Genomic DNA, 22,514 nt, shown 5'->3' with positions numbered 1-22,514 from the left:
ATATATTTTTGCTTAATGTAGTCGATTTAAAAAGACATTACTATGAACCACTGTTAACTGAATTGATTTATTATAGATTATATGACGATTGAAGGTAAAATGACAGAAGACTTTACACGTTAAGACACCTGCGTACAGGTAACTTGTCCATTCTTTCTGGTCAGTCTGAAGGTCAGCATTTACATATCCATCCATATTATTGATGGGGGGGGGGGGGTCCTTTAGAGGGCGCCACTGATCAATCAGTTTTCAAAGATGGTGTAAATATTCAACGGAAACTACTTTTATTTATCATTTTTTTGATCATATTGTTTTTTTATGAACTCAAAGCTTCAGAGGATTGAGGTTCAGATCCAGGTGTTCAATCAAACGATATCAGTTCATCTCTGTCGATCCATCACAAGTGTGTCTGAGTGGACTGTCACACGCACGCGCACACGCACAGACAGACACACTGAATGACCATGTGTGTGTGTGGTCTGTGATTTATGTGAGCGTAGAGTATGTCGCGATCTTATTGGACGAGGCAAGAAGGAGGGATTGTGATGAGGGGGGGGGGGGGGGTCACACTGCTTTACCAGGCGCAGACGCACACACACACTCACACACACACACACTGCTTGTCAACAGTCTCCCTCAGATGCCTCCACACTAGACGCTGCACGGATCTCACCAGCTTCTCCCGGGGAACCTTCTGTCGCGGGTGAGAGGGAAGGACGCGCACGTTATGGGTCTGTTTTTCCGCGCACACGTGGAGCGCGCGAGGACTTGAGAAGATGCTGATGATGATGATGATGGAGGAGCTGCTGCTGCAGGGAGCTTCATCTCCGTGGAGACCCGGGGCTCTCGGACTCTGAAGCGATGCAGGGTCTCCGTGGATCAGGTCTCAGGACTGCAGGTGAAAGTTGAAGCCTCGCGCGCGCGTTTTTTTTTTTGTTTTTTTTCTTCTGGGTCCGGATCTTCTCCTCCGAGGACGCCGTCCATGCTGCCGCGGAGCCGGAGCTCCAGGGATGGTGGAGACGCTGAGCATCGCCGTGATCGGAGCTCCCGGAGTGGGCAAAACTTCTATCATCCGCCAGTTCATCTACAACGACTTCTCGGAGGTCTACACGGCGACCCGGACCAGGTTCGTCTACAGACCCTCCGTGATCCTCAACGGCAGCATGTACGAGCTGAAGGTCCTGGACGTCCCGCCGATCTCCTCCTTCCCCTCCAGCTCCAGCCAGGTGAGACACACCTGTCCCCCCCTCCCCCTCCCTCACCCCTCCCTTCCCCACAACATCCCATAATCCCATCATCACTTGTCACATTTTTTTATACATTAAAAAAAAAAAATCACTTCCAGATGTTGCCAGTCCACTTGTTACCATGGAGACCCGACTGACTTAAAGACACGACACGCGTGGATGTGATGCCCACACTACATCTTACACACACACACACACACACACACACACACTCTTACTGAGTCACACACTGACGAATGAAACCCACACATTCAACATGTTCAACACTAAGACGAATAACACACGTGACACTATAGAAACATGTCTAAAGTAAACACACAACACTTAAAAAACACTACAAACACTATTATTTCTTGTCTCTTTGTTCATGTGATCTGACACTTGTGTGTACAAACACACACCTGATCATCTATTCACACACACACAAGTCAGAAATAAACCACACATAAGAGGAAGAACACACGTGACACTATAGATAAAAACATGTCTGTAAAGTAAACACACAACACTTAAAAAACACTACAAACACAATTGTTTCTGCCTCTTTGTTCATGTGATCTGACACTTGAGGTTCAGCCTCAGATAAACATAATAAACCAGATTTTATTATATTATATTATATTTAGATAAACCAGATCATCTATTCACACGCATGTCAGAAATAAACCACACATAAGAGGAAGAATACACAAGAATACACGCACACAAAGATATGTGTTTTTTTTCCACAATCCATCTTGTTTATTTGTGTTTGTGTATTTAAGCATTTGTACAAATTAATTATACATTTTCTGCAACAAAAAAAAACACAACACACAGCAGATGTGTATGTGTGTTCCCGGATACACACGTACACAATATTAAAACACATTTAAGAACCCGTCGCACACAAAAACAAGAGCGAGGAGAGGGAGCAGTTATAAAAATGGAGCTCGTTGGCCTTTTATTCGGGGTCAGAGGTCACAGGTCAATGGAGAGAATGACATCTTCCGTAAAGGTTGCTTCTCTTCCGATCCGGTTCACATGTCTTCTCCCCAACGATTGTCATCTTAAAGATGAATTCTTTCAAATCAACTGCAACCTCGTGAAGTCACACGACATCTGTCAATCACTCTTTAATCGTAATAAAGAGTCAAGAGAAGGTTCCGTCAAAATAAAAGCCCTGTAATTATTTTGAATTCAGTTCTTATTTAGTCACGTTTCGACGCTCCGGTGTTTCTCTGAACGCCGGGTTCCCTTCACGAGCCTCACGAGCCTCACGAGCCTCACGAGACGCTCGGCAGCGAAGGCTTGAAAATGAAAATGTCAAGCGACGGGATTAGGATTAGCAACTCTTGGCGAGGATGCGTCATCACCCGCGGCGCCTGAGCCCGCGAGGATCTTCCCAATATGACGCACACGATAAACAGCATCTCGTGGTGCAGATCTGAAGCAGGTGAACACAACTTTATCGCTCAAGTAAAATGAAGACATTATGAGGAATTACTGTAAAGGAGATTGAGTTTGTGTAAATAATGCTAAAAGGTTAGCATTAGCTCCGCCTTTGCTAATAGGCGCTAACAGGTGGAGCTAATGCTAACGTAAAGCTTGCATCTTGTGAAGGTTCTTGACGATTTAAGAGACTAAAGGTATGTAGAGAAGTGCTGAGTATAACTCAAAGTTTTTCTTAAAATACTTAATATTAAGTTAGTAAGTAAGTAAAAAACACATTCCTGGCAGTCATGTTGCCAGGTCGCTTAAATTCACGTCTAATTTGCTGTGAAAAATAACATTATTGTGTCAATTTTTAATTTACTTTTCACATGAAAGAGTTTGTCTTTTCGTAAAAACAAATTTTATTCAGTTGGACAGGTTTTTGTTGTGTTACTTTGGACTGGAAGTTATCGTTGGGATCTGGCAACCCGTCCTGGAAGGGAAAACTGAAGTCCTTCTGCTCAAAGTGTTTGTGTTTCCACAGTTTACTGAGAAACTGATACATGTGTTTACAGAAATAACTGCACAACAACTTCATACAAACATCTGCTTTCTCAATAATAAAGAGATTAAGGTTATAATAAATAACCTTAATAAAGGTTAATTTAAGATGTAACCGTTTCCATGTAAGCAAAGAGTCAAAACATCGTGTCATTCTTTAACAACTTTGATGCAGTTTTTGTGTTTATTTTGATCACTAAGTAGCTCAAGTTTTGAACCTGATGCTTAGATGACAGTGGCTCACTTTCAAGAGTAGAAAACTAAGATCATGGATAATTCTGTCAAATCTAAAAAAGTAAAAGCTAATTTTTGAGACAATTTATAAATTCCACCATTGTGAGTTTCAACAAGTTCGTCCAATAAAATGATCATTATCACCATTTCACATGAGACGATAACATTTCATTGAAAATGGAATTTTCTAAGCACTAAAAAAAACTATAACTATATCTATTTTATAATTTGTAGCCTCATTGCTATTTATTTCATTGCCGTAGATTTATTTCTAACGAAATACAACATTTAAAAAACAATGGTGTCGATGGTGTTGCTGTACAGTTTATCTGCACGAATCACTTCTTCTTTTTATAGCCGCAAAAGAGGCTGAGAATGGATTGATTTATTTCTGTAAAAAGGAGAGAAAGGGTTTGAGATGAAACCGTTGAGTCCTCATGATGAAGGTTGTTTCAATCCATCAAGTGACTCTGCAGGACTCGCATTGACTTTTTAATATCCCTTTGTAAACTTTACAAATGGCCGCCATCTAGAGTTCTTGCTCATTTATAACATTTTTTTTTTAACATCGATCTGGAGCCTTTTGGCGAGACTGCAGAGCCAGAGTGATTCACATTAATATTCTTTCAATGCTCTATTTCAATGAGAAATATTATACAAAGTGTATTGTTATATGTGCTAAAGTTACAGTTCACTTTACAAAATGCAGTTCAAATTAAAGCTGCTGCATTTTTATCTCACGCTAACAGTCAAAATAAAATGCCAGTCTTCATTAATCATTTTTTTTAAGATTTCAAGGAAGAAACCTGTTTAAAGTTCAACTAATATGTTGATTTAATTGTGTCTTAAATAGATCTTAGACTCTATTGTATCATCAGTATGTGTCTGTTTGTACAAAACTCTCTTGTCATTGAAATATTTACATTAGAAAATGTGCATAAGCCCCGCCCACTGAAAAAACACTTTGTTTTTCTGGAGATGAAATCTTGTTTACCATAACCACACCCCCTCTGATGTGATGGGTCAAACATCAAGGTTTGTCACTGCGCCTGATCAATCCCAGAAGTCTCCACCTTCAAGGGACTCATTGTATAAACAAAGCGGGGCGTGATTACAGCTGGCTGGAGGAGAAGAGAAGCCACTATTAAGTTATAATGGACTCCGCTCTCGTAACCTCTTGTTCGCCGAGATTTCAGACGCGGGAGAACTTTATAAAGTAATAAGTTCAAAACATCATGATGAGGGACTTACTGCATGTAGAGAGGAAGACTTTAATGTTTGAAAGATGTGAGTCAGGAGAGTTTTCACTTTAGTTGACCTTTAGACGTTTGTCATCTACTGGAGACTTGATTAATTTGATTGATTTATATATTTCTGTTGATGCCAAAGGACAGACAAGATAAAAAACAGTCCTCAAGATGAAGATATTGAGGACAGAATAGTTAAAAAGCAACAGTTACATAAGCGGCAGCATGAGACCAGAATACTTCAGCAGGAGTCGCAGAAGATGCTGACGGTGCTGAGCGAGGGAGACGGAGAAGAAGCGGCGACGAACCCAAACATCCCATTTGTAAAGCAACACGCTCGGCTTGTGTTCAACACGGCGGCCGCGGCGAGACAAATGGAGTCGGTTCGCGTCACGCCGTGTTGTCGAGCCGCCGGAGCGTAAAAGACATGTGAGAAGTTTGACGGCTCAGACCCGCCCGGACGTTTACTCAGACCGTTGCTCACGATTGCATCACTTTCTGAACTGCTGAGGAGGGAAGCGGAAGGAAATCAAACGCCCCTCGATGTTCGGAGTTTATACCCCTCGTGTTCAATGACGGTCAAAGATAATCGTGTGAAGTCGGGCGGCGAACGAAGCGGAAGAAACGCGCCGCGACTCGTTGAGCAAAACGTTACATTTTCTAATGACATTTTTGAACAGAATCATTTTGTCTTTATGGATGACGACTTTAGCACCGCGGGCGTCATTAGCACAAAGATGCTATCAAGCTACATGATAGCACGCCTCATAAACAATGATTGTAAAAAGGTCCTCGTAAACCAGGTTCGAGGGTCAGAGGATGTTTATTTGGTCATAAAGATGGCGTAAGCGTGAGCAGGTCAATCGTAGCTTAGACCAGAGAAACTTTTGATGAGTTGGAGCGACAAGTGTGACTTCATCATTTACAAAAGGCAGCGGGAAGATTAATTAAACTAGTAAAAAACAGCTCGATATTTAATCCAATTAAGCTTCAAAAGATTCAGAGACTCATTAACCAAACAGAGCAAGATCGGAACAATCCATCGAGTGAGCGACTCTGCAGGAGCATCGACGTCCAAGACTTTACAACAAACTATGTAAACCTTAAAAATATTTGTTCTTTTTTTTTTTATATACCATTTTTCATTCAGTCACTCTGGAGCCTTACGGCAAGACTGAACCAGAACCAGAATCATGAGTCACAGGAGGGAACACAACAGTGTTTCAACCCAAATATTGTTTCTTTTGCTCTATTTCAACAACAACGTTACCTAAAAAAAACATGTTGACACAAAAATGAATTGAAACACAAATATGTCGAACTGTCGGTATTATCCAAAATAAATGCTATAAAAATAAAAGTATTGTCAAGTTAAAACATTTAAAAACAGAATTGCAAGATTCATAAAAATTATGTTTTGTGCACCTGAGGGCTGACGTTAGAGGTGTGTGTGTGTGTGTGTCTGTGTTGTGAGTCCACACTCTGATTCTTCACACCTCCAGGGGACAACATGGTTATCTTCTCCGAGAGGTGAGAGCGAGGAAATGATCTCTGCTGAGGCCGCATGAGTCGGCTGCGAACACGGGAAGTTCGCTAAAGTGCAAATAGAATCTGAGAGATTGATCCGGCTCGTCCAGCTGAGACACACTTTTGTGTCGAACGTGTCAAGTGGCTGGAGAGTTTCCTGCCCTTGGAGACTCTTCACATTCAGATCCCTCCGCTTATGTGTTATTTTGAAATAGCTCTTTAAATCCTTGAGATGAGGATCAGCACCTCCTCATCTGATCATTCATTCAACTTTGCGGTGCTCGTACTCTCACCTTAAGGGTTCGGTCATAACGAAAAACATCATTGATGGAGAAGCGTTGACATCCAGGAGAGACTCAAAGTAGAAAAGCTGCTCTTCAGGCAACAATAACAAGTCAAAGATATTGAGGTTAGTTAACTTAACCTTATATTTCATGATTGAATTAATTTGAGTGATTATTTCTGTAGATTTATATGCAAATAAAAACAATTTCACACATCATTGTCCACAAAAACACACATATTTCTAATTAATGAACAGGAAAATTATTTTTAAAGTGCATTTGTCCGACAAAAACAACTTAACTTAATAATGAGCTGATTTATTCTGGGTTTTTTTTTTTAAACCCATTTTCCCATAATGCATTGCGGCAATAAATGTCCCCCTGGATTACCTGTTTTTTTTATTTTTCTATGAAGTGTGAGAAGAACACATTTGGATTTGGATTTATTTGTCCATTCATCAATATTTTGGTAGCTGTGATCTTGTGTTAGATAATCAGAAAATTTTAAAATCTAAACTAGATTTTAGAGTAAATTCAAAAATGTACTGAAATCATGGAAATAGATATTATACTTCATATTTTGATGTGAAAAATATGTGGACGCCTTTAAAAAAAATGGATTCGAATGAAACAAAACAATAAAACTCGTTGACATTACCAGGTTTAAAATCCAGATTATGTTCATGATTGTGAATTATTGATTTTAGATACACATTCTGAAATGATTATAATAAACCATAAGAATATATTTGAATAATGGGCTAAAATACCAAAGTGTGTAAAGAACGCTCTGGCACAGAGATGTTTCCTCAATAATACGAGCGATGTTCTGGTCAGCAGGTGATATTTTGGACTGACGGATCACTCCTGTGACGGATCACTCCTGTGACGGGTTTCCTGTGTTTATTCGCCTCCAGTTTCACATTTAATCATTGAGGTTTCACCCGTGATATGTTCTACGATCTACTGAGGCCAGGTATTCAACATTCGCTCCAGAACCAGCCCAGTCTTTGTTCGATACCTGCCCGAAGTTAAATCACTGATCACTTGTTGAGCTTCCAAAACTCTCTTCAGCCACAGCTGTTAAAATCATCTTCATACGTATCGTCTGATATGTCAGTTTTGTCCGAGTAACTAAGGACATCTGTCGCATCCCTGAGCTCCACAACTCCCAGAAGAAGATAAAATGTTTTCTCTGAACTCCACTTCACCCAAAATTATTTCGATCTCCGCTTCAGAGAAGATATTTTCTGCCTCTCTGTCGATTCATGGACGGAGATCTACGATAATAGAGCCAGTAAATTTTAGTGTCTCCTTTCTAGAGGACACAAGTTTTTCTCTCTCTTCCACAGGCTTTGTTTTGTCGTACTACACATGACCGAGACCACACTTTCTTCTTTGTATTTCATGTGATATTTTGTAGAAAATACAAAACAACAGATCTAGTATTCTGCTGTAGTGTGGATGAGAGGAGCCAGGTGAAGGCGGGTCAGGTGTCTTGTGAGGACTCTTGCTGGGTGAGGTGCCTCTGGGAGGAGGCCCCGGGGCAGATCTGGCTGCCGAGATTATGACGTTGGTGAAGAAGGGAACGTCAAAGATGTTTTTCCTCTCTTTCCTCTCTTTCACCGCGATGCTCGATCCGACCCGTCTTGATTTAAAGAACCCTCTGTGGGTGTTTCATTCTAAGGCGTCACAGGAAGTCTCATGACGCCTGAGAAGAAGGAGGCGAACACCTGGATCGACTGGAGCCTCCACACGGCAGAAGAAGCCGAGGGAGGATGAGTAAGTGATGACAGAGGGAACACGTCCTCCTCTCCTCACCCCCTCACCCTGACACCGGAGAGAAAAACCATCAAGCGCCGCCACGACAGATTCATTGCCGGAACGACCCGTCGAAGGTCGTGGCGGCGGCGGCGGCGTCGCCCCGTCAAGGCTCCGGCTGTGAAACATTCTCTCTCGTTCGGTCGCTGCATGTTTCTGAGTCACCCCGCAACCACCTCTCAGTCAGGGTCAAGGGTTCAACCCTTTGGCGGACGGGAGTCGATATGGAGGAGAATTAAAACCCTTTCTGGACAAAAAAAAAAGACCAACAGAGACGACGGTCAGAATCAGCAGCAGACAATTAGAGACTTGAATAGACGCTGAGCTACTAATAGCAACAGAGTGAAGTATCTGAGTCAGACCTCCTCCTCCTCCTCCTCCTCCTCCTCCTCCTCAGCTCACTATTTAAACCAGCAGATGTCTCCTGACCCCAGACACCTGTTGAGCCGACCAGTCGTGATCATTCGTCTGCTGCCGACGGTGTCTCCTCAGGACGTGTCAATAACCAGACTGATGGATTTGAAGACTCCAGAACCAACGATATCACCGTCTTCTCTTGGTGAACCAACACAAGATGTTGCATAATAGTGAGATAACTTATGTAACGGCATCACTTTTGCTTCAACCTTTGGCGCTTTATTAACTACATTTACGACTTTATTGACCCGACACTACAGTAAGTAAGTAAGTAAGTCATTTTTATTTGTACAGCGCTTTTCCAGACCAGGGTCACAAAGCGCTTAAACAATAAAGTATATACTTTAAAGATCAAGATAAAACTGATAACGCAACAGGAGTTCCAGAAAATCAAGGAATATCCTGCACAAATAAAAACATCTTCAGATGTTTCTTGAAGGAGTCAGTAGATCATCAAACACAGAGGGAGATCGTTCCAAAGCTTAGGAGCAACAGTCTGGAAGGATTTCTCTTCTCTGGTCCTGAAGCGTGTTCAGGAACCATCAGTAGATTCTGATCAACAGACCTCAGAGCCCGAGCTGGGGTGTAAGGCTGGATCAGATCACTGATGTAAGGAGGAGCCTGACCATGAATAGATCTGAAAGTAAGAACCAGAATTTTAAATTTGATCCTGAAAGAAACTGGAAGCCAGTGAAGAGTTTTAAGGATCGGAGAAATGTGAGTTCTTCTAGTGGAGCAGGTCAGAATTCTCGCTGCAGAGTTCTGAATCAACTGCAGGCGAGACAGCTCCCTGTTGTTAAGACATGAAAATAAACTGTTGCAATAGTCCAGGCGAGAAAACACAAACTACAGAGTGATGTTTGTGAAGCTCCAGGTTTGATAGGACCAGGTTCGAAAATGAACTGATGTTTCTCCAACCGTTGAGTTGAATTGACAAAAGACTGAAATGTCTGAATCTCTTCCATCTGTTTCGAGGCTAAAAGTAATGTTTGACAATTTTGTTTAAATTGACCAGATGGACGTATACTTTTATCACAGATGTCCTGCCTTAACAATCTTCGAAAAGAACGCCTGCTTATCGTGCGAGTCCTCTGGTGGATTTGCGTTGGTTCTGTTTTTTTTAACACGATAAAAATAACTCTCTAAAAATAACTTCAAGTGTTGGTGATGTGTGATCCGGCCTGGATGTGCTAATTTATCAGCAGTTGTGCAGCAGTGAGAGCCAAAATACACTAACACCATAATTTCACGAGAATATAATTAGAAAAGTGTCGACAATTGTGAGCTTTGATCTGAATTACTTTAATAAAGTGTTCGTCCAGTGATGGATGGATGGACAACAACATGGCAGCCGTTGTGTATTTGGTTAGACACCACTGGGACGGGTTAGTTTGGGATATTTCGGAGAGGAATCAAGTGATGTGTAAAAGGACGGATTGAGTAACTACTGTAAAAATCTGCTGACTCTGAAGACATCACGATCTGACTTGCTGAGAAGTGCATGAGTCACACAGCAGCAGTTTCAAATATTTTTTTTTTTTTTAAGTTTGAGTTCAAAATCTGTTCAAGGAGGCAAACAAAGCACAAAGAGGAGAATGGTTCTTATGCGAGGGTCAAAGACATTTGAAAAGTCGTGAGTGTTTAACTGACAGTGTGAGACATTATTTAAGGTCAGGTCTCAAGGGCAGCAGTCCTTGACTGACAGACACTTCATTAGTGCAAGATCTTTCTTCCATCACTACTATAGACATGCATATACAGTTCTTGAACCGTCAGTACTTGCACTCGGTTCCTTAACTTTTCCTAAAATATTTGCTCCTGAAATTTTTCCAAAATGTCATTCAAGCCACCGGCTCCTGAATCGTCAGTTCCTAAATGTAGTTTTCAAACTGTCTTTTTCTGAACCATCATTTCAAGACGTTCAGACGTTGGTCCCCGAAACGTTGGTCCCCGAAATGTTGTTCCCTGAATTGTTGGTTCCGGAAACGTTCGTCCTCAAAACGTCGGTCCCCGTTACATCAGTCACAAAATCAATGGTCTCGAAGCATCAGTCCTGTAAACCTTGGTCCCTGAAATGTCAGTCCCGCAACATCAGTCCCTGAAAGGACCGTCCCCAAAATTTCAGTCCCTGAAACCTTCGTCCCTGAAACTTCGGTCCCCAAATGTCATTCAAGAAACGCAGATACTGAATCGTCAGTTCCTAAACGTAATTTTTCTGAACTTTTAGTTTCTGACCCTTCAGTTTCCAAATTGTCTGTTTCTGAACCATCATTTCAAGACGTTCAGACGTTGGTCCCCGAAACGTTGGTCCCCGAAATGTTGTTCCCTGAATTGTTGGTTCCGGAAACGTTCGTCCTCAAAACGTCGGTCCCCGTTACATCAGTCACAAAATCAATGGTCTCGAAGCATCAGTCCTGTAAACCTTGGTCCCTGAAATGTCAGTCCCGCAACATCAGTCCCTGAAAGGACCGTCCCCAAAATTTCAGTCCCTGAAACCTTCGTCCCTGAAACTTCGGTCCCCAAATGTCATTCAAGAAACGCAGATACTGAATCGTCAGTTCCTAAACGTAATTTTTCTGAACTTTTAGTTTCTGACCCTTCAGTTTCCAAATTGTCTGTTTCTGAACCATCATTTCAAGACGTTCAGACGTTGGTCCCCGAATGTCAGTCCCCGAAATGTCAGTCCCTGAAACGTCGGCCCCTGAATAGTTGGTCCCAGAAACGTTGGTTCCAGAAACGTCAGTCCTGGAAACGTCGATCCCAGAAACTTCGGTCCTGAAACGATGGTCCTGAAACGTCGGTCCCAGAAACATCAGTCGCAAAATATTGGTCTCGAAACATCAATACCCGAAACTTCAGTCCCTGAAACGACGGTCCCCTAAATGTCATTCCCCGAAACCTTCGTCCCTAAAACTTCGGTCTCCAAAATGTTTGCCCCAGAGACGTCGGTTTCTGAATCTTCAGTTCCTGAACCATCAGTTTCTGGAACCATCAGAAACTGGAGACCGTCAGAAACCGTTCGTAGCGATCTTGGAAATGCAGTTTTTCGGTGTGGTCAGACTTAGGAGACTGATTAAGTAAACTTAATGCAGAGTCGACAGGTAGCTTGTCCACCCGGAACAATCTGTGAGAACCATGGCCTTAGCCTTAAGTGTGCCGCCCTCTGAATTCTTAATCCACCAGTTCACGGTCACAGCAAAGTATATTCCTTTCACGGAGCTTAACAAAATTCCGCCACATTACTCTCATGGCCGTGGATTTGTAGCAAGAAAAGGCATAGATTAAAACGTTAACGCGAGAGGTCACGGTTGAATAATGGACAGACTCCCTGGGGGGGAGAGGGGGGCGTGAGAGGTGTAATAGCCGGCGGGCAGAACCCACTGATCACTGCGCACATTATCATTAAGCAGCCTGTCGTCGCACCACTTCGTCAGAGTCGAAGAACAAAAAAAACTGACCACGGCCGGCAGTTGTCAGGGAAACATGCCGCGTTCGGTCGGAGAAGAGATGCTCTTTTCCAGGATGCAGACGGTGACACTTCACATTCGCGCTCCCACGAGCTTGGCAGAAATGAACGAGCCCACACATGCATCCTAATGGATTCTCCCGGCGTTAATCATCTCCCCGGCGCTCCGCTTGTTTGGGTTTTTCGGACGAGAGATGCGGTCGCTGTTCTACCAGCCCCTCCTCCACGTTGGAAAACAGCACTTGGACGACAAAGAGAGATGAGAACACAAGGAGCTATTTTTAGCTCCACGGGGATGAGAAGCATCAGCAGCTCTTCTCCGATCACGGGAGATGATGTGCTGTGTCATTAAATCTCGCCAATTAATCCAGACTAATTAGAGACAGATTTAGTGCCGCCGTGACCCCGTTTTTTTTTTTACTGCAACTGTACGCCCGCTGTTTCACCGGCGGAGTCCCTTTGATGGAACGCTTTGATAGCACAAAAGGAGAGGCGGCGATTTAAGTGGTTGTAGTGCCAGATGGGCTCCAGTCGAGAGCTTCAGATTCGAGGTTCAATCGTGGCAGAGGTTGAGAGTCGGTCTACTCGGGTTTTTGAATCCGAGGAGCGGCAACGGTGTGGGTTGAAGCAGCCGGAGCAGGAAGGTTTTGTTCTGGAGAGTGAAGAGGATTTGATTATAATAATATTTCAGCTCAAGACACAAAATTGTTCACGCTCTTGCATCTGGAGTTACGCTGCCGTCTCTCTCTCTACGTGTCCCCTGGAGCGTTTGTTTTTTTATTTGAGTCTCTCAATTTAATTATGTGATCTTTGAGATTAAAGAGTTGGTTATAAATATTTATATTTTTATAATGTATTAACATAATGTAAATGACACTTTCTATGATAAGCTTTGTTTGCTTGATAAATAAACACGACACAACATCTTAAAATCTAGACTTTTTCCTAGATTTGAATCGCAACAATTGTGTGTTTCATGAGCTTGAGATCCGAGCTGTTGTCTGGTGTTTAAAAATATGTATATATTCCACTTTGGGATAAGAAGAACCAAAATGAAAAAAGAATTGTTGCCCCCCCCAAAAAATGATTGTACTATTGTTTTAAGGCAAGAAATTGAAATTGAAATAACAATTTGGTAGCTGCTGTAGAAGTCTTTTGCTGACATTCCTATGGAAGTAACGTCTATATTGAAAGGTTTAGGTTTTTTATTGAATAATTCAATTTAAAAATGTCCTCGTCAAAAGATGGATTTGTTGTTCTTTTATAATAACATTAAAAAAATCATATATTTTTCTTTTAAACAAAGGCTTGATATCATAAGATCAATACCAGTTTTATATTTAATGTAAACGTTTAAAAATGTTTAATTTTTTTATTGAAATTATAAAAAATGATATCTATATCTATCTATATATATATATATATAACTATTAGTATAAAAAAAACATTTTTTCATTAAAAAATATAAATAAAATTCAAATTAACTTTCAATATACTAACTTTTGAATTCAATTCAAAAGAAAAAAAACCAAAAAACTTTTAATATTTAAAAAAAATATTCAATTTAATGAAAAAAGAATATAATGCTTGATAAACAACAATTTTAAATTCAACTATTTAATATTCTGATGTACTGATGTACTTCTATACATTCCTGCCATTTTCATTAAAGTGAGTGTAATTTTGGTTCAAGATGAGAAAAGCCTATTTGGTAATAGATAGAAAAAAATCGAATCTGTTATTGCATGAGTTTACTGAGGTTCAGAAAAATCATCAACTGTGATCAATAAAAATCACAAAAGTAGTTGTTTCAAAAAGTCTTCAATTGTAGCAGTTATATAATAAAACTTCAGGTGAAGGACGTGACCTTGTTGCTCTACAGATCAATGAAGTTGTTACTCCTGGAGGAATTTGACGTCCGTGTTTAGCTTAACATGAGCCGCTTTAACGAAGTTTTCCGACGCTGCTGCGAGACGCTCTGAGAAATCAATGTTCAATTTGTGTCGACAACGGCTTCGCAGGATTACATTTCTGTTTGTTGACAAAAACCCCTCATGCGGCTTTTGTTTCCTGTTGGAAAAGAAGCACTTTGACATTTTCATCTGCAGCTTATTATCCTGCTTGTGACTCCGTTCCTCAACAGAATTATGTAGAAATATTCCACTCGCTCTTTCCTTGAGCACCGCAGTCATTGTGTATTCTTTATCCTCCTTTTAGAGAAGTGTCGTGGTCGACTCTCGCAGCACTGGACGTAAAGGTCAAACTGAGTGAAGTGAAGCGAGCGCAGCGTCAGGAGTATCTGCCCAATAATCTCTTTAATTTCCTGCAGCCGTCTCAAGGTCTGAGTTATGAAAGAAGAATTCTCTCCATCGCTGGTCACTAATGGCTTCTTGCTTACGTCTTGGTAAAAAATGATAACAGTGACGTGAATGATGGGGGTCGGATCGAAGGACTGCTTGTTCTTAAAGGTTTGAAATGTTCAGCTATGAAACAAATATTGAATCACGAAACCTGTGTTGTCCAACAAGGAGCTAATGGTTGGCATAAGTAGCGCTCCGGACAGTCCTCGGTGCTTCCATGAAGCATTTTTTTTATTTCGGTTTTATTGATTATTACTGTCTGAAAGCTGTTTTGTTTTCCCAAAAGACCAAATTTCCTCTAAAGTTGCATAAGCCTGTGATTCTTTCCTCGTCACGAAGCTTGTAAACTAGGGGTCTTAAACTCAACTGGCCCCGGGGGGTTACAAGGTGTATGTCTTTGACAAATTTGAATTCAGTTTAACGCTTTATAGATTATTGTATGAAATGAGGCAATATTTGTCTTATTTTATGTGAAATTGTTTTGGACATTTTTTCCAAACTTTTCAATTTATAAAATTGAGGGGGTTTTCTTTAGAAAGACTTTCCAAATTTCGGTGACGTGGTCTGCTGGGAGCTGAACTTTGGTTTTAAAGATGCTTTTTTTCTTCCCATTTTAGTTTTTCAAACGTTTTCCATTGGAAAAAAAATACATATTTTTCAAGATTTTTTTATTTATTTCATGAATCTGTTCCATCTTAACCGTATAATTAAAGGTATATAAATGATAACTTTTGAAGATATTTATCCGTAAACCATCTGACAATAAAAGTCCCTTGCTTTGCCTGCACTCATGAAAACAAATTGGGGGGCCCATAATATCATGACAAAAATGAGCAAAACCAACTCTATATAGGACTTGATGTCCATTTTGAATACTCTTCACATGTTGTTTAAAGTTTTTTTTGTCATGTCTATTTTTTTTTTATGTTTATATCTGCCTAACCTTAAACGTGATCCATACAAATACATATCAATAATTTGTCAGAAAATATTATTTTAAAAAAGTAAAATACCTTTTACATTATATATTTCAAACGAATCATACAATTTAAATATATTTTTGTTATCAGGTCATTCAATACCAACCGATTTGGTGATGAGGTTTTTTATTGGTGTTGACCTGATAAACATCATTACGATGAAAGATTGTGTGTTGACATTGTCTAGCTGTCGAATGAACACAACTCTGTTGTCCTCCATTGTTAAGGTGAAGTGAGGGAGTTTGGTGAAAAAACACTGGACGGTTGACGTGTCTTGATGTTTCTTGGTGAGGTTTTGAGGCGACGGATCAAATGAATTCCTGAAGTACGACCAGATTAAAAGGCTGGTTTGACCTTGTGTGGCCTGTAACTCGCAGATAAACATCAGTCAAATTAAACGCTTCACTAATCCATCAGGGCTGTAACAAGATAGTAGCATCCTGGGGTCTTCATGCTGGAATCAGGGAATATCCTGCCGTTAATAGCTGAATGTTTCATAACACGACGGAGGTCCGATGTTGAACCGCATGAGTAACTCACGGCGGCGTGTCCAGAATAGAAGCGGAGGGCTGGAGTGTCAGTCTCGCGGTCTCTGGACTCCTATTAGCAGCAGAAGAACCAGCAGAGGTCGTTTCAACAGCCTCTCCGCTCGTCTTTTGATCCTCCTCTGCCGTCTCCTTCGTCTCCGTCGTCCAAATCTGCCTGTTATTTCACTTCCTCGCTCCTGTCATGACATCCAATGGTTTGAGGTGAAAATAAATTGTTTACCATGTCATGTAGAAAGATGAAGTGACACAAGAAGGTCGTTTGGTTGTTTTTTTTTTCCGACAGGTTTGATCCACGAAGCGCCTCGAGAATCGATGTATAATTAGAGAAAAGACAATTTGTATTTCCCGACCGACTGACTGCAGGCTTGCTCTGGTCTCGGCCGTCCTTGATCCTGCAGCAGCGGCGAGGCAGCGCTGACTGCCGACCACTAACAATGCTTTATGAGTCGCTCCGAGCTGTCGAAACCGAAGCCGACACAAAGGCTTCATTGACTTTGACCCTTTTTTTTTGGAACGCTGCTCGGGATGATGTCCGGGACGGAGCTGAGACGGACCTGCATGTCTTATGAAACAATGTATTCATGTCACCTGGTCAGAGAGGGACACAAGTGACGTCTCAGATCTTATGAGTCTCACCGTGTTCAGCTGGAGTCGACCTCCAGCTGTGAGGAAATGAATTGACCTGAGAGCATCATGTTCTTCTAATGTGATTACTAATGTACTATCTATCATTATTAGACGCGTAGATCTACTCAGAACCTCTTTAATGTATTTAATTTTTTTTTGTTCTGGGCTTAAAAGGATTCTAAATCTTTATCTTTCTTCCTTGAATTGTCGCTGGGTCAAGGTGATCCTAAGGCCTGAAAAAAAATGTGTTTCTGGTATCCATTGTGTTGTCTCTGGGTGAAATCCAACGACCAGAAATACATATGAAGTGGTAGAGGTCGTTCACCTTAACCCAGAGACAACACAAGGATACCAGAAACACATTTGTTTTCGAGCCTCAGGGTCACCTTGACACTTGGTTTTTGATTTACCTACAATTTATAAGATATTAATCTTTGATATAACAGCAATTTTTAAAAGGTTACTCACAGCAGACTTGAGGAACTGTACCCGATAAAACCAGTAACATGAAAAGATGGATAAAAAACAAAAATAACAAATGATGTGTTTCTATCAGTGGAAAAGTTATTAATATTCTTGGTCAAAAAATAAAATAAAATAGACATATTGACATAATAATAATAACTATATACGTTTTTTACATCAGAATTTGGAAAAAATTACATACTCTAAGTGTGTGTGTGTGTGTGTGTTTTGTTTCCATTCCTGACTACTTTCCTTGCTCTTGAACCATTTTTTTTAACTTGGTCTGCACGTCTGATCCTTGGCAACTGACCTCATCTTCTTGAGACTCTGCTATCTGTGTGTTCTGCTCACATCAGCATCATCACCTGTTCTCTGTCGCTCTCCTGCACTTCCGTCTCTAACCAACTACATCTCCTTTGACGGCCCGTGGGCTGTGGACGAGGCTGGTTCCATCCTTACCTTGTCCATCTTTATCATTTGAATTCTGTATCCTCAACAAAGTCATTGTGAGTCTTTCTTGTCTGTAAGATCTGAATATCTGATCTGACATACGGAATTAATTTGGGATGATGAAGTACATGTCATTACCCTGTCATTATTATTTATGTTGAAGGTACTGAGGTCTTTATCTTTCGGATGCTGTTGCTATAATAAACATTTCAATAGAAATGTTTATTATAGCTTATAGATAATCAAGGACAAAAGCTTTCATGTGGCGCTCGCTTGCATATTCTGCTCTTTTATTATGGGGTCTGGTTCTCGCTAAGCTGCGATAAAAAAGCATTTTCTTCTCTATTTAAGAATCATTCAAGCATGTTTCTGTGTAAATCCATCCCCTGACATGAGAGCTTAAAGTGCTGAATGAGTCTTTGAAAACAGAACGTCTGTTATATTATATAAAGCGATGTTCACATTTGTTATCAGGGAAACCACTGAACTTTCTGTTTGATCCCTTTTTTTCACTTCTGTTTGAGTGCTGAGAGTATTTGGGCCAAAGTAAATGAATAAAAGGTCATTATTTTGAAAAGAGTATATTTCAGTTGAGTTGATGGTTGATTCTTAAACCCCCCCCCGCAGGAGTGGCTGGACCTGCGCTGCAGAGGAGTCCGGAACGCCAACGCCTACATCCTGGTCTACGACATCTGCTGCGTGGAGAGCTTTGAATACGTCAAGATGATCCGACAGCAGATCGTGGAACAAAGGTACAAACGGCGGCTGTCGGCGAAAAACATGAAGTCTGTGACAAGCTGCTCGTAACATGGCAGATGATCTCTAAATGCCATCTCGCCGTAGTCTGTGTCATCGCTTCAGACAGTCTGCGATTTCACGGCGTCGACACAAAGACACGCAATTACACATTGGTGACAGCTGTACTGTGATAAGTCATGGCGGATCTGAAGCCTGACAGGTTATCTCTGACTTGAATGTTGAATCGGAAGCATCGGAATCACATCCATTAGATCAGTGTTTTTGAACCAGTGTGCCGCAGCACATTAGTGAGCCGCGAGCCATCGTCAGGTGTGTCAGCGATAATTAGTCTAGAAACATTCATTATCTGACAATAATGGAGACATTTATCTGTTATTGCGCCGATTGGTTGACGTGCAGTCGTAGGCTTAGACGTCTTTTAGACATTTTAAGACAGCTAGTCTTTCAGACGTCTATTAGACGCTAGACTAAGCTTAGACGTCTATTAGAAGTCTTTTAGACGTGTATTAGAAGTCTTTTAGACGTCTATTAGAAGTCTTTTAGACGTCTATTAGAAGTCTTTTAGACGGCTAAACTTAGACCTATTGAAGACGTCTATTAGACGAATTTAGGCGTCTATTAGATGCATTTAGACGTCTATTAGATGCATTTAAGACGTCTTTTAGATGCATTTAAGACGTCTATTAGATGCATATTTGACGTCTGTTAGACACATTCTAGACGTCTATTAGAAGTCTTTTAGACGGCTAAGCTTGGACCTATTGAAGATGTCTATTAGACGAATTTAGGTGTCTATTATATGAATTTTAGACAACTTTTAGACATCTTTTGGATGTCTTTTAGAAGGCTAAGCTTTTACGTCTTTTTGACGTCTTTCAGACATAGAAAAGACGTCTAAAAGACATCGTTTAGACGTCTATTAGACGGCTAAGCTTGGACGTCTTTCAGACGTCTAATCTTAGACATCTATTAGATGGCTAAGCTTAGACGTCTTTTAAACATCTTTTTACATCTTTTTACATCTTTTGGACCTCTATTAGACAGCTAATCTTAGACATATTTTAGACGTCTTTAGACATCTTTTAGATGTCTTTTATAAGGCTAATCTTGTACGTCTTTTTGACATCTTTCAGACATCTAATCTTAGACATATTTTAGACATCTTTTAGACGTCTATTAGACGGCTAAGCTTGGATGTCTTTTCGACGTTTTTCAGACATCTAATCTTAGACTTATTTTCAACATCTATTAGACTGCTAATCTTAGATGTCTTTTGAACGTCTAATAGACGGCTTTTCTTTTAGACGGCTTGTCTTTTAGACCCCTAAGCTTAGACGTCTAATAGACCCAGCTTTGTTTATACAACAAGTCCCTTGGAGGTGGAGACTTCCGGATGGCGCTGGGTGACAATTCCCGGATGCTTGACCAATCAAAGGAGAGTTGGAGTGGTTATAGTAACATTTTCTAATGTAAATATTACCATTAAAAAAATAGAGGTACAAACAGACACATACTGATCAATTTAAGATACATTTAAATCAACACATCAGTTGCCATTAAGGATTTGAAAACAAGTTACTTATAAATCTAGTTGGATAATATCTTAAATAAATCAGAAAAGCCTACTTACTACCTGACGTGCTGAACGTTCATCATGATGGACTCAGTTCGTATGATTAACGCCGACCTACACAGACGCCTGTCACATCGTTTAGCTCATCTCGTCAATGTCCGAGCCGGACGGAGCGAACACGATACAATGCGGCACGACACGTGATCATCGCATCTCCTCGACGCCAGCGTCGGTGCAGAGGTGGTGGGAGGCCCCAGGAGCCTGGAGCCAGATCTAATCCTCCAGTCCACCCACTCCCTCCTCAGAAGGGAGGAGGAGGCGCTGCAGACGCTCAGTTCGCCATCAGACTTCGAGGGTGGTGGTGGTGGTGTGTTCTGGGAAGTGACCCCCCGCTTGTGTTTTTACTCTACCAACAGGGAGAGCAGCAGCAGCGAGGTGCCCATCCTGGTGGTGGGCAACAAGAGGGACCTGCAGCGCCAGCGCTTCATGCCCCGCCGGGCCGTGTCGGTGCTGGTGAAGAAGACGTGGAAGTGCGGCTACGTGGAGTGCTCGGCCAAGTTCAACTGGCATGTGGTGCTGCTCTTCAAGGAGCTGCTGGGCATCGCCGTGGCCCGGGGCATGCGTCAGAACCACACGGCCATCCGCCTGCAGGGGGCGCTGCAGAGGAACCGCTGCTCCGTCATGTGACCCGCAGAGAGCCCTCCACCACCCCTCGAGTGGAGCCGAACGACTGTTTATCACAACGGCTGGAAAACAAACCCCGTGGCCTCCTGCTTTACTGAGCTACTCCTCAAAATGAGGTTTATAAATGCTGCGCTGTATCTGACATTCCACTCCAGGTGACCCCACTTCAGTTCTGCCATGTAGCGTGAGTGTGTGGCGAGAGAGGGCGAGAGGCCGCAATACCAACAAGTCTTCCTGGCACCGCGTCACGAGGTCGACGACTCGAGCAGAAGAGCCGATACATGTCGGGATCAAACGGGATTTGGATCGCTCGAAATCGAGAGACAATTTTTTTTGTCTTCTCTGAAGGGTGTCTCGAGGTTGTCCTGCAGCAGAAAATGCTGCATTCATGGAGCACTGTGGGTCTTTAATCTCGTCCCCCCCACCCCCACCACCCCCACCTCCACCCCTTTTGTGATGAGAACATTGAAATCCAGGGAGCTGTGGACCTGCAGGAGGCTGCAGAGTCAGTGACTGAAGGCACAAACACACACACCGACACACACACATTTGATCGCTGACATTCAGGCAAGGAGAACGACACGGAAAGATAAGAGGCTGATGTTAACGCTTTGAAGAAAAGAAGGAGCAATAAAAAACCCAGCTAATAAAAGCCTCATGCACTCCTAGACCGTATATTTACCTTTGTAGACGAAACAAAAAAAAGGAATCACAGACACACAGGGAAACATTTTCCAAAGCTTTTTATTGCCTGTGGCAAGAATGAAAAAACCCTTTTCAGTCGCCGGCCATGTTTGAGCGCATCTTCGTGTACATAAGGAGGCCTCGTGGAGCGATGGACGTGCATGCGTTTGTTGGTGTAGAGACAAGTGGGTTCCAGGTTCAATTGCACTGATGTGACACGTGTGATGATGTGGTGGATTTATTCCGTGTTCTGTTGTTTTACGGCGCTCTAGACGAGCAGCTGAGCGAATGTGGCATGTGTGAGAAGATCATTGTCCTCCCCCCTCAAAGATGATGTAGTGTCCACCACCCCCCCCCCCCTTCAGGACTGATGTTTCTTAGGTACAACAAAAAAAAAGAAATATGTAGCAGGATATGTATTAGAAAGCAACGATGTGTGTAGCATGGACTCTCCTCCTTTTTGCCTCAGTGTGTTTTCAATTTAAAAAGGGCTACAGTTGTTATTTTTCGAAAAACCAGAAACATCAATGTATTTATTTTTGCTGTATTAGTGCTGTGATGGATTTGTTTTTGAAGACAAATTAAAGCATTTGAGAACAGAGAGCTGTTGCTTACCTGCTTTATCTGCTGATCAACTTGGCAACGTGTCCCCCTTGTGGTGGGAGAGGTAACTACAGCTTTGACGAGCTCTTTGCTCAGCAACTATTATTTTGTTATTTTATGTAACAGTGTTGCTGTGCAGGAAGTACAGAGGCACCTTTGAACGTTTCTCAACATTGTATTCTCGTCTTCTTTACATTTTAAATGTGTAAGCAAAAACATCAGAATATCAACCTCTGGGACCTGAACAAGGAACAATGGAAGTGTTGTTCCAAATGTACACGACAATAACCGACACTTAAGAATCCAAGTAACCTTTTAATTAAAACCAGTTTTTTTTATTTTTTTTTTAATATACCTACTTTAGTGTACAACTTAACAGCTGATCAGGTTCCAACAGTTCCTTAAAAAATATTGAATCTTGTATTTTCTCTTTATTAATTTGTGTTGAAATATCACACGCTTATTAGTCTCTCTATTATAGTCTCTCAACCATCCATTTATTGTAGTTACTTTGCAAACGCTTATTTAAGAGTAGAGTACTAACCATTATTCCATTACTCTAAT

At 41.5% G+C, this 22,514-nt stretch overlaps 1 protein-coding gene across 3 annotated transcripts; it reads left to right on the top strand.

Moving 5' to 3' along the window:
* Positions 1–588: 588 nt before the first annotated feature.
* rasl10a (RAS-like, family 10, member A) lies at positions 589–21,831 on the top strand. Of its 3 annotated transcripts, none has more exons than XM_087799575.1 (3): positions 589–1,226; positions 18,275–18,399; positions 20,396–21,831. In XM_087799575.1, the coding sequence occupies exons 1-3, from the start codon at positions 1,011–1,013 to the stop codon at positions 20,664–20,666; spliced, it is 612 nt and encodes a 203-aa protein (XP_087655701.1). In that variant the 5' UTR covers positions 589–1,010; the 3' UTR covers positions 20,667–21,831. The 3 variants fall into 3 exon arrangements, with proteins under 3 accessions (XP_087655701.1, XP_087655543.1, XP_087655622.1); XM_087799417.1 differs by having other exon boundaries at positions 18,275–18,412; positions 20,394–21,831; XM_087799496.1 differs by having other exon boundaries at positions 18,275–18,414; positions 20,405–21,831.
* The last annotated feature ends 683 nt before the right edge of the window (positions 21,832–22,514 follow it).

The sequence above is a fragment of the Callionymus lyra genome, chromosome 1, assembly GCF_982586985.1.
Source record: "Callionymus lyra chromosome 1, fCalLyr1.hap1.1, whole genome shotgun sequence".
Classification (NCBI taxonomy): domain Eukaryota; kingdom Metazoa; phylum Chordata; class Actinopteri; order Syngnathiformes; family Callionymidae; genus Callionymus; species Callionymus lyra.
Note: the sequence above shows the minus strand (reverse complement) of the source record. Positions and strands in the feature narration are given on the sequence as shown.